Source organism: Lampetra fluviatilis, chromosome 33 (genome assembly GCF_964198595.1).
Source record: "Lampetra fluviatilis chromosome 33, kcLamFluv1.1, whole genome shotgun sequence".
NCBI lineage: Eukaryota > Metazoa > Chordata > Hyperoartia > Petromyzontiformes > Petromyzontidae > Lampetra > Lampetra fluviatilis.
The window spans coordinates 6,440,387-6,453,560 of NC_136307.1; the positions used below are offsets into that span (position 1 = coordinate 6,440,387).

The following is a 13,174-nucleotide window of genomic DNA, read 5'->3' on the forward strand; positions in this document are numbered from 1 at the left end:
GCAAGGGGGTAGAGACGCGAGGGCTCAACGGGGTCTCTGTCCTGCTACGAAGGTGGCTACCCCGTAGTGGGGGGCCGAGAGGCAGAACTGCCGGGGCAGGCTTTCTATGAACGGGGAGGTGGAAGTCTGCTCTGGATAAGCAGCGACCGTTGCAACGAGTGGGAGACTGCACCAGTGACTCCTGATTGAAGCGGAGGCACCAGGAGACAGGTTCACATCAATACATGGATTTATGAATGACCAATGAGCGGGGGGGGAACAGGAAACCCGAGCAGCGGTGGATGCAGTAATGACCAGTGGCAGCAGAGATGACAAACTGCCAATGAGATGCTTGTGTCATGCCTAATAATAACAACAATAATCGAGAAAAAGTTAGGAGGCATACAATAACGACTTTGTTGTTGACAATAGCAGTAGAAAATAAGACTTCTCCATGAGGTTCCAGCAATACCCATCGTGGTAGCAGTAGCAGACGAGACGAGAGAAATAAAATCAAGTGCGATCTTCAATCAAATCGGCTTATCGCCGAATACCAGCCACAAAAAAATAATCGTACACGCCAAGAGCTCCATTCATAGCACGAACTCGGCAATCCAACCTCGCGCGAGCCCGTGGCATACAACGGAATCTGCTCTGGAAAGAGGGATGGGAGACCAGGGTGGAGTTTGATGTGAGGGGAGGGATGGGTGGTCAGGGTGGTGTTGGAGGTTCGGGCAGGGATGGGAGGCCAGGGTGGAGTTGGAGGTTCGGGGTGGGATGGGAGGCCAGGGCAGAGTTGGAGGTTCAGGGAGGGATGGGTGGTCAGGGCAGATTGGCGCCGCTAGCCCTAGTGGACAGACACGTCCCCGTAGACGAAGAAGCATGTGATGCTCGCCAGGGCTTTAATGCGATGAGAGAACGTGAAGACCACGGCGTGGTTGACCTTGACCACAAAGTAGGCCTCTTCGCAGATCACCTCCAGCTGCAGGCAGAGAGAGCACACACACGCACGCATTGGAGCCCGCACGCAGCGCAGGTCACGCGGCAAGTCACAGGCATTGACGTGTCAATTAAAAACAATCTCCGCGATGTGGGGGGGGGGGGAACAGCGCGCAAAAAAAACGTGAAGGCGACTTGTAGGTTTATTTTTTTTTGGTGACAAGTCCTGGAAAAAATATTCATCTTTTTGTTGTCAGAATAGCTGTTCGGAATTTACAAATGGATTTTCGCGACGACAGTGCAGTCTATGTAAATTGGGCAGGGGGGGGGGGGTTGGGAGCGTTTCCCTGTCCAACTGTCCAAACTTTGACACCATTTCACACCCCGACCCGACGCCTGGGCCTCCCGACTTTGGATTGTGCAGTTGCACCGCCAGTGCTCTGGACAGCCGCACAACTCACCAAGAAGGCCTGCCCTTGAGCGAACGGGAAGGCCACCCAACAGAAGCGCTCCTCCTCACCCCACCTGCCGTTGATGCGCGCGTTTCTCACCACCACCTCGCCTTCATCCTCGTCGTCAAAGCGCGGGTTCACCTGCAGGGCGACGTTCCCCGTTCTGCACTGCAGCAGGTTGAGCGCGAACCTGGCGAGAGGAGAAGTCGCTGAGAGAGCTGGGGACGGGCGCGCGACTCTCAATCGGAAGGTGGAGGGGGGGGGGAAGAGGTGGGGGCTCTCCGTCTGCATGGGCTGCAACGTGCCGCAGGACGCCTGGTAAAAAAAAAAAAAATCTACCTTTTCGCCTTCGGGGGCACCCAGCCGTCGATAACGATGGTCTTCCCCGGGAAAAGACCTCCAACGATATCGGATCCATACTTGATGGTCTTTGTGAAACAGGGGGGGATGGGATGGGAAGGCAGCCATCATTTTACAAGCAGGAAGGTGAGGGCGACATTAAGACACTCAAGACATGTTTGGGGGGGGGGGGGGGGTTGAGGGCAGTTGAGTTAGGAGGTGCACATCTGCTGTAGCCGAGGGAGTAGGACACAAAGTGGCTTCGTTTAACACTGGCTACCTATGAATGGATTGCCCTCTCGTACCCAATTAGTGCCGCTAAGGTGCACACCTTTCCATGTGGTTGTGCAGACGTGCAAAATAAAGCCGCAGGCCGACACAGCCCACGGACCAGCCGCAGGGTCCCCTCCAGTGATGTACAGCCGCATGACAGAAACTCGCATTCTTCAAACACTTTGATCCGAGAAGAAAAAGTGTATAGTATAAGGCAACGATTTGGGCAATGGGAAATTCTTCACAGCATGTGAAGATGGGGGGGGGGGGGGCACGACTTAGGGCCACTGCCAGAGGTGCCGCCTATTAAATACACACTTCCTTCTAAGGCCTCAAGCGGTGTGTGTGTGTGCGCCGCTGCCGATGGTGGGTGGAGGAATCTACGAGCGGACGCCACACGGTGGTGCCGCCGCGTACATTGGTGCCGAGGGGCGCGAGGATTCTCAGCTTGAAGATGTAGGCGGTGGGGTGCAGCACGAGGCGGTCCACCCAGTGCAGCTCGAAGCGGTGGGCAAAGTGCACCACAGAGCTGTCGTTGCACATCACCTGCGCGCCGCACACACGCAGTAAGCAAAGGTCAAGGACGACACAGATTCCCACAACGAACATCGGCCATAGCCTTAACAGACGGCTGTTAAATTTCGATTTTAAGCTTTCGTGACTGCAGGGATTCATCTTATTGGTTCTTTCGGTAAAGTCACGTAGAATGGAAATGATAAAATAATCAAAAATGAAACATCATAAAATAATTCTCACGACGTTTCGGGCCCACAACGCAAGCAGCTATCCTCAGGTGAAGAACAGGTTTGTCGGGAAAAATTATTTTATTATGTTTTATTTTTATTATTTCCATTCTACGTGACTTTACCGAAAGAACCAATAAGAAGTTGCTGTTAGCGAGTGACACCTATGAAGGCCGACACGGCACACGAGGGGGTGGGTGGGTGACCAGCACCACGCCCGGCCACCTTGGGTCTCCGCCAAGTGTTGATGTTGACACGTCTGTACCAGGTCCTCATTTAAGGCCGAGTCAACCTACGGAAGACCCAGGACCAGTTCAGATAATCGTCACCTGGTGTTGGCCGTGAGCGGGAATGGAACTCGGCGGGTCGCCGAGTTCGCTTAACCACAGCGCCACCGCTCCCAGCACACACGGCCAGAGCCGAGGCTGCGACATGGGAAATGTCAGCAACAATCGCATCCAGATAGTATTGGAATTTTTTCTAATATATTTAAGTTAAAAAAGGTAATTTAAATTATTCTTAATTGCATACATAGAGAATAATCAAATATATGTAATTGTTGTTAAAACGACAGTTCAAGAAATATTTAAGTCCGTGCGCTGTCCAGTTGCTCTGGGGTGGTGCCATGTCCCAACCCTGGCCCAGCCGGGCTCAACTTAAAACAAAAACTCTCAGTAGGTGGCGGCATTCCCACCTCCTCCAGCTCATCGGCGACCCGGGAAATCATTCGGGTGTCAATTTAAGCCCCGATTATACACGGCAGCTTGTGCGTCGAACGCATCAATTTCACGGATTAATATTGAATCTTTAGTCCACAATCATCATACCTTGCCGATCTTGTCAAGGAGCATAAACCATCGCGTGAACTCCGGTCAGCCTCGCAGTGGCTTTTGGCTAGCCATCTAACAAAGACGGTCCCCCACTGCATCACGCACTTTCAGATGCGCTTCTGTGGCCGTCTGGAACGCTCTTCCTTCCGATTTGAAGAAGCCACTGGAAACCATGCACTTATAAATCTAAATTGAAAACGAATTTCTTTCGAACCGTTTGTGTTTAACTTGTTATCCTTCCCCCACACCTCCAATCAGCATGGTTGGCTACGTACAGTGCAAAAGAAGTTCACACACAATCAGGCATGCTCTACTCTGGCAAAAATAATACCTCTCAAACCCGGAGATTCGCTCACCTGGTACCCCTCCTCCTTGATGGAGATGGACAGTTGAAAGTCGACCTCGCGGAACAGGGGCAGCCCTGCGCGCTGCTCCTCCTGACCCCAGGTGGCGTTTATTTTGGTGTTGAGGGTGAGGAGACACCGGGAGCCGGCGAGTGGCTTGGCGTCGAAACGGAGGTCCGCCCGCAGCGCGACGGCGTTCCTGCCGCAGAGGTTCACCGTGAACCTGGAGGGGGAGCGGCGTGAAAGGGAAGCGCCGGGGTGGGGAAATTGGGAGCATGTGACACTTTTATATTATTAGTTCTTTCGGCAAAGTCACATAGAAGGGAAGTAATAAAATAATAAATGTAAAAGATAATTAAATAATTCTCGCGACGTTTATTTTATTATGTTTTATTTTTATTATTTTATTATTTCCCTTCTACGTGACTTCACCGAAAGAACCAAGAAGATGAATCCCTGCAGTCACGAAAGCTTGAAATCGAAATTTAACACTGTTATAGTGGGGGGGACGAAAATAAACCCCATCGACAGAGTTTACATCGTCAATCAATGCATTATATTTCAGCAGGAGCCCGATACAGAGCACAAATCGCAATATAGAAGGGGGGACAGGGGGGGGGGGGTACAGAAACTCCGTGGACACAAGTCCCAAAAGCTGTGCTCCTTAGTTTAGAGGAAGGGGGAAATTGAGCTCGCTACCCCGAGCGGGGTGTGTGTTCTTTTCTGTGGGAAGGGAAATCACGAATCGGTGTAAAACCCGCGTGCAAATTCCACTTTGAGACGTTTTTATTGGACGAGCCACCCGCGCGGAGAGCAAGCACCAAAACTGACGATGAGAGCAGGCAGCTGGCGAACAGAACACACACGTGGGTCTCCCAACACTCAACCCACACCAAAACTAGCCAGCCAGCCACTAGTACTAACCCAACCACTATCACGAGCTCAAACCCCAACTACCCAGCCACTAGAAACTCTGCACCTCCAATTAGCACGGCTGGCTCTGTACGGTGTAAAAGAAGTTCAAAATACGCATACCAGCGCCTCACACCCAACTACCCAGGCCACTAGCACTCGCCTAACACCTCTAATATCGTAGCCTTCGTGGTTGTAGTGAAAACTCGATTGTGATCATCATTTAATTTGCGATGAGACGAACCCTTCCGAGTCTTTAGGCACGCGGCCCTCGATGTAGACCACGTGACCGGGGTGCAGACGAACCGGTAGAGAGTAGGGCAGGGTCTGCGTGGGGGGTGGGCACGGGCGAGACGATAGGCGAGGCAGGTTAGTCAGTGCGGGACGCGAAGCGAGATCGGGGTGAGCGTGGCGGTTGGATGGCATAGGGAGACAAACACGGCAATGGTCGCCACGGTGGCGTGACGTTGTCTTCCTCGCCTGCTGTGCAGGAGGGTCGGGAGTTCGATCCCAATCCTGACACCTGTACATTTTACTGGTAGGAACCTCCTGGTTACTCCAGCCCACATGGGATTATTGTGTCCGTCGTGCAGGGAGTGGCTGGGTGGGGAAGGGCTGGGTGGGGAGGGGCTGGTCACCCCGTGGTGCCCTTATAAAACTCAATGTTTAACCTACTCACGCCGGCTTGTGCCCACCCACAGTCGGGCATATTTGCGGAATACACCACGCCGCCGTTGACCCTGGAAATTGACCGAGCAACCCAACGTTCCAACCAGCTCCCTCTACAGGAATGTGTTGAGTTTGCACGTCCCTCCGTGATCGCGTGCATTTTTTTTTCTCTAGGTCTTCTGGTTTTTTCTCCCCTCCACGTTTAGAAACATGCGTTTAGATTATTTGGTTGCTATACATTTTCACACAAGCCACTTCCGTTCAGCAATAATTTGTGGACAGATCACTTCGGAAAAAGCTAGCGGGCTTTACCTGGTAAATTAGAAAGTAAAATTTTTATTGTTATTGTTTAGTGATTTGCTTACTTCTCATATACGTTGCACTTCTATCATGTTTTGTATTGTTTGTTGCAATTTTCCAACCCGCCTCCAACTGGACATCTGTAAAAAGGAGCTTTATAGCTTATCGGATTCCTCCGGTATATTTTGAAGGTTCGTTCGGCAGCGATTTCCGTGACGCGGCCTAACAGACAGCACGTTCTCCCTCGTGTTGCAGAGGTTCGAATACAGCGGCCGTCCCGAATAATGCTAATAATGGGGGTTTATCGACCGTTATCATACCAAGCGCCATCTGCTTCAAAGTGGACGTTAAACATCCCCAGACGTCGCTCTTAGGAGTTGGCCATCACGCGTCGCCGGCGTCAGGGTCGGCATTTGCAAAATGTGCAAGTTACAGTGATGGCATTCCTCGATTTGGGAAAGGGATGCGTTCTTCAACAGACGCTCGTCAAACGAAATTTCGCAAATCAGAACGGCGTTTATCCCCCTTAAGACCGAAAATTAGAGATGGGTTTCGGACAGTCATTCCATCTCTACTCCTAACCTAAAAGAACACACACCTATAAATCACATTTCACAATGCGAACATAAATATTAAAACGATGGATTAATAGGGACTTAAAGCTTTCGTGACTGCAGGAATTCATATTGTTTTGGTATTTCGGTAAAGTCACGTAGATAGGTTCCAAGAAAAAAACAAAATAATGATGACGACCGCTTGTGTTGAGATTTGTTATTTTGCAATTTTCTTGAACCTATCTACGTGATTTTACCGAAAGACCCAAACAATAAGATTGAATAATAATAAATAAATAACATTTTCGGGGAAACTCGCCAAAATATTCGAATGTTGGACTGCCTGGAAGGGGGGGGGGGTGCGTTACATCAGCACTGTCGAGGGATGCCGTGACGCAGCCTCCCGGGGTACCTTCTTGTTTGACGATCTCGTGCCGCGGTGAAATGTAGTTTTTTTTTAACGGCGGAAATTCGTAAATCAGGGATTCCTGTACTCAATAGAGACGAGACCCAAGCAGCAACCATCGCCGCCTACTGGCAGCAGGCTGGTCACCCAGGTCGCCCTTGCAAATGAGAACTCATCCCTCCCTTGGCCCCGACAGCTCTTTCCTGGCACAAACAGAATACATCACGAGGCTCTCGCGGGAATACCCAACCAGCTTCTTTGTAATTTGAAGCTTTCGTGACTGCAGGAATCCATACTCTTTGGGTTCTTTCGGTAAAGTCGCGTAGGTAGAAAATAAAATAAATCACGACGTTTCGGGCGTAACACAAGCGTCCGTCATCAGGTGGAAAAGCATGGTCTGCTGCTGAGGCAGACTTTTTTAAAAAGGTTTGAAATGGATGTAGCTCACTTCTTTATGACCCTTGGGCTACACCCATTTCAAACCTTTTACAACAGTCTGCCTCAGCAGCAGACCATGCTTTCTCACCTGATGATGGACGCTTGTGTTGCGCCCGAAACGTCGTGATTTATTTTATTTTATACCTCCGTGACGTTACCGAATAAACCAACAAGTACAGCTGTTTTAAAAATTGGTATATTAATAGTTAGACTGGTTAGTAGCTATTGACTACCAGTCACATCCTATTCTGGCAACCTGGATGTAATTACCAGCGAAACGTCGTACTACTCAAATTATAAACGTCGTGGATTTACTCTCCAACACACCGCTGGGCTGAAGTAGTAAACTAATTGGCGCGTTGTTTACGTGACAAACCTTACTGGCCGTGTCGGGTGGTGGAGGGGTTTCGACGCATTTATACTTACGCGATCGAACCCAACAACCTTTATTATGAATAATATTGGTGGCGCCAGCTTACGTGTTAAACAAACCCTTCAAATTATCAATCAGTATTACGACCAAGTAAATGCAAATATTATTAAAAGTTGCATTACGAGGACGTGTGGTCCACATGGACCAGTTAGCCAAACGCCCCTCTCCGACAGCCGTGGCGTGAGAAGGCAATTACGAGGCTGCACGTTTAACCCGGGTTCTAAAGACGACTCAAGCACAGATTCACTTCCTAGAATGGGAGTCCGCGTGTCGTGCGGCGTGTCTGTCGTGGGGCAGTGCGTCGCGTGAACGGTCGCGGCACGGGCTAGAGAGAAGGGATGTGGTACGAGAGGATGCGGAGCCGAGTGGACTTGCCAACGACTGCTACCAGCGGTGCGCCCTCTGTGAAGGAGGCTCGTGAAGGACGCTGCTGCTACTCGGCAGTTGGAGGCAGTCGCCATCCAGCAACAACAGAGGGCAGATGAGCGACGCTCACAACAACACAGAGCAAGTTGGCACAATGGGGGGGGGGGGGGGGGGCACATGTGGTGCATCGGCCAGTCATTTCAGTCAACCCATGGCACCTGGGTCTGTCCCGTAACCTCCTGCCAGCCGGCGTTCGACACTCCACGTGACCTTAAAGTGCACCTAGCCTGGCACAAGCGCCTTAGTAAAGTCACCGCCACTTCATGACGAATCGTTGTTGTTGTAGTGCGTGGTGAGTGGTAGTGTGTAGTGGTTACCACTGCACTGCGAACTCGGCCACCCGAGTTAAATTCCCGCTCACGACCACCAACACCAATGACGTCTATTTAAACCGCCCCCGGGCCTCTCCCTTGGTCGATTCAGCTTCAAATGAGTACCTGGTGCGGTGTATAAAACACGGCCAATGGGGAGACAAAGGCGGTCGGGCGTGGTGCTGGCCACCCACCCCCTCGTGTCCCGGCCTTGATAGGTGCTACTCACAAACAGCACTTGCCCCAAAAGTCTCAAAACAGGCTACAAGGACATTCTTTAGCTTTGTAGTTGTGCAAATATTCACGCACAAACTGCGGTCATCCAAGTTCGATTCCGGAGCACGGCTAACATTAGTGGCACGTTATCTAGAAATATACCTGGGCTTTCCTGAAGGTCGGCTCAGCCTTAAGCGAGCATTCTATGCGGTGGACACACACACATCCGTTATTGGAGACAAAGACGGCTGGACGTGGCGTTCACCACCATCGTGTGCCGTCACGGCTTTAACAAGTGCTTGCTTAGAACAAATGCACGCGTGGTGTGGAAGTCCATGTGGTGTGTATCGAGATGTGTCTATGGTCGTCTGGTGTTTGCAAATAACACTTGCCCCAAAATTCTGTCAAGGCTATACGAGGGATCTTTGTCTTGTTTGTATGTGTGCATGTGTACAGATAGACACCGGGGAAGGTGATCTCACCGGGTTCACCACGTTTCTGAGTGCCTCCATCATGATCCGACAATGTTCCTCCTGAACACGTGGTTGGCTTGCTCTTGGTTGCTGGTGGGTGGTGGTGCTGGTGGTGGTGGGGGGTGGTCAACTATTCCTCCCGTTGAACCAGATTCCCTGCTTTTATACCCCGCGCCCTCCCCCCTCCCATCCCTCAACTCCCACCAACTCTCATATTGTCTCTGTATTTGTGTGGACGTGTGTCGTGTTCACGAGGAGCGGTGATGCAACGGTTAGCGCGCTGCTCTACGAAACGGCCAACACCAGGTGACGTTTATCTGAACCGATCCTGGGCCACCCCTTGGTCGACTCAGCCTCAAATGAGTACCTGGTGCGATGTGTAAAACATTGCCACTGGAGAGACAAAGGCGGTCGGGCGTGGTGCTGGCCACCCACCCCCTCGTGTGGCATGCTGGCCTTCGCAGGTGCTCGTTAACAGCACTTGCCCCTACAGTATGTTAAGGTTATACGGGGGATCTTTGTTTTTGTGTTGGTGTGTATGCCGCAAGAGTGCGCGCTCTTAAAATCAGCGCTTCCTAAGGTCACGTGGACCCCATTGTTTAGCAATCACCTGGCCCGTGCAGCGTGTAACGAGGTTGATTAGTCGTTGGACGGTGTGTAGAATTCGTAAGCATGCGAGAGTCGGGGTGTCAAGAGAGGGGGAGCTAACAAAAAAAACTCCCCAAGAGTGTGTGGGGGGGGGGAGGGTGGAGTGCATTTAAAATGTTACAATATTCATTCAACGTATTTTTTCTGGTAAGCGTAAGCAAGTTACAGCTCCTCGTGTTCGGGGTCTCAAGAGGAGCGTGGGACAGCTCTCCATCGCCTTCCTTGGACCTGCAGTGGGCGGGAGAGGCCTCGGGTCGTAGGCTCAGAGCTTCAGTTACCAATAGAAGTGGCGAATATTTTCGCGATGCCAGTTTAGTAGCACGTGGATATCATTAAAGGTGGATCACGTGCAGTGAACGTTATGGCATCGTTCACCGATCGTTGGCGATTTACAGATGTTGGTACAATCCACGTGTTGTCATCCCACAAGTAAAATCACGTTTCGTCATGGGACCTCCTTTGCCAGTACCAACATATACTAATAGGGGTTTTCCCCTTTTTTTCTGGCAACAAAACTGACACCTTTTGCAAGGAATCATGCTTACATTAACCACAATACTTGCAGTCAAATGCAAACAAAAAACAATACTCTGATAATTTATGCATTGACTCATATGAGACTAGGCTCTAAAGAAAGCTGTCTCTGGTGTGGACCAATCAGTTTCAAAGACAATGCATACATTATCAGAGTATTGTTTTTTGTTTGCATTTGACTGCAAGTATTGTGGTTAATGTAAGCATGATTCCTTGCAAAAGGTGTCAGTTTTGTTGCCAGAAAAAAGGGGAAAAGCCCTATTAGTAAAATAATGTTCTTGTTTTCCTCTAAGCCCATGGCCCACGGAGAGAGTGTTGGGAAATGTCTCTCTCTGCTGGAGGAAGCGGCAGAATACACTTACAGGCAGGCCTCGCTTAACGCTCCAATATACGTCCCTGGATATGTGAGCGCTCATCGAATCAGCGTATTACGGGGCCGCGCTAAGCGAGGTCTGCATGGGACAATTCTGTCGCGCCATTTCCAGTTGTAATGTGACTCCTTCAGGTGGTGGTTGTAATTAATAATTGGCGTGGGAAATCCACACCTGAATTGAATATAGTACCGTATAATAAACACGAACTCAACATTCGTTCTGGAGAATGTTGATAAAAACAAATATCTTAACCTTTACCCCGTATCTGTCTCTCCGCATAAAAACAATGTCATGAAAAAGAAAACAAATTGTTAACACATCCCATCGACTGCACGGCCTTCTGGGAGTGCATCTGAGCAGCAGCGATGCGAGCCAACTTTGGGACCTATTTCGACGTTCAGTGGCTCTTCAGCAGTCACGCTCGCTTGAACAAATGCCGGTGACCTGCCCGATATCTATTCTTTCCCTAGTCCGGTAGTGCATAATATCGACGAGTCTTGGGACTCGGTGTGGCATCTCCTGGAGACGCGAGTTCAATCAGTGTCTGTGTTGGCTTCGTGTTTAGAGCGCGGCTGAGTGGGCGCGCGGTAACGATGGCACGAGGTGCCGATGGTGGCGATGCCAGCCGACTCGGAACTCGCTCACGGCGTGTGTTTGGTGGGCTAAGGTGGGGGCAGTGAGAGAAGCCACGTGGAGTTTTTTTTCTTTCGCTCAGGCCAACAACAAGCAGCGGCCACGGGAACGCGTCGTTATTCACTCAGCTCATCAGTTCAAATATCCCCTAAATGCACGACTATGCACGGACAAAGTTCTCCCTCGTATAGCCTTAACAGACTGTTGGAGAAAGTGCTCTTAGGGGTCGTCCATAAATGACGTCACGCGATTTTGGACGATTTTAGACCCCCTCCCCCTCGTCACACGGCGTCACAAAAAGTCAGACCCCCCCCTCAAATGTGACGTCACAAAGCTCTGCCCCCCCCCCCCAAAACCATATTTCCATTTTGAAAATAAAACATGCTTCAAATAATCGCTTTAAACTATTGTCATTGTAGTGCGTATTTAATGTGGCGCTGCACTCTGATGTTGTAGGAGTGTTGTTATAACAATTCTATATTTTGATTTAAAGCTTTCGTGACTGTAGGGATTCATATTCTTGGTTCTTTCGGTAAAGTCACGTAGAAGGGAAACAATACAATAATAAAAATATAAAACAATAAAATTCTCACGACGTTTCGACTGCAACACAAGCTCATCATCACCTGATGACTGCAACACAAGCAATCATCATCACCTGGTGATGCAATCGAAACGTCGTGAGAATTGTATTGTTGTATATTTTTATTATTTTATTGTTTCCCTTCTACGTGACTTTACCGAAAGAACCAAGAATATAATTATATATTTATTTAAGGTTGCGCATTTTGATGTGACGTCACATTTCTCAACGCCCCCCCCCTCGTCACACATCGTCACAAATGTCTGACCCCCCCCCCTCTAGGTGCGTGACGTCATTTATGGGCGGCCCCTTAGCGAGTAGCATCTATAAAGGCTGGGACAGAACACGAGGGGGGTGGGTGGCCGGAACCACGCCCAGCCGCCTTTGTCTCCCCAGTGGCAATGTTTGCATAACGCATCAAGTACTGTACTCACTTGAGGCTGAGTCGACCTAGGGGAAGGCACAGCGTCGATTCAGATAATTGTCAATGGGAATCGAATTCGAGTCGCCGGTTTTGGAACAGTGCGCTAACCTCTGCGCCACCGCTCCTCTCAACAGACACTCACGAGCACGATGTCTCTGCCTAGCGTTTGACTCGGCGCTCTGTTCGTCACGTGTGACACATACAAAGACACAGATCCCCCGTGTAGCCTTAACAGACTGTTGGGGCAAGTGCTGTTAGCGAGCGCCTATGACAACACACGAGGGGGTGGGTGGCCAGCACCACGCCCGGCCGCCTTTGTCTCCCTAGTGGCGATGTTTAGACCACCTCACCAGGTACACACACACACACACGATCCGTACCTTAATCGGTGATGCATATTTGTCCATTCGACACTCTTGCCCGTGACACTGGGTGCTAAGTGATCAGTGTGGGTGTGTGTGACGTTTGACGAGCTCACCAATGCTGCTGTGTCAGCATCCATTCTCACGGACACTTGGAACGGGTTCACTGTAATGGGTTTATTCAAGCAATCAAGCTGCCATTCTCTCATCACCAAAGACGATCACAGCTCATTGCCATTCAATGTGACAGTTCGAGACGCCATCCCTTTACACGAGAACACGTGCTCGTCCCGGCACTGTGTAACAACTGCTTTGTAGCACATTCGCAGGAACCACCTCGTTGAAGAGACTCGGGGGGGGTGGGGGGGGGTTCTATGAGAATAAACTAGTTGAGAAGTTTTGGGCCAATTCCTTTCCGGGATATCATTTTTTGTTCAACTTTGGAGGAAACTCGAATGCCCGGAGAAAACCCATTGTGTGTGCCGCATTCTCCCGATTCACTGGTCAACAAAAAAAAAAAATTCTGGCCTGGACTTTTGCAGCTGTTTTAGACTAATTGCAGGGTGCCGATTCCAAATC

General features: G+C 50.2%; 1 protein-coding gene across 1 annotated transcript; it reads right to left on the bottom strand.

Moving 5' to 3' along the window:
- Window positions 1-653: 653 nt before the first annotated feature.
- On the bottom strand, window positions 654-9,127 carry LOC144944132 (galectin-8-like). The gene is made up of 7 exons (XM_078872210.1): window positions 9,047-9,127; window positions 5,056-5,138; window positions 3,912-4,122; window positions 2,400-2,528; window positions 1,710-1,798; window positions 1,380-1,560; window positions 654-961 (listed from the first exon to the last, which is right to left on the bottom strand). Exons 1-7 carry the CDS (start codon window positions 9,077-9,079, stop codon window positions 827-829), a joined length of 861 nt encoding a protein of 286 aa, XP_078728336.1. The 5' UTR covers window positions 9,080-9,127; the 3' UTR covers window positions 654-826.
- Between the last annotated feature and the right edge of the window lie 4,047 nt (window positions 9,128-13,174).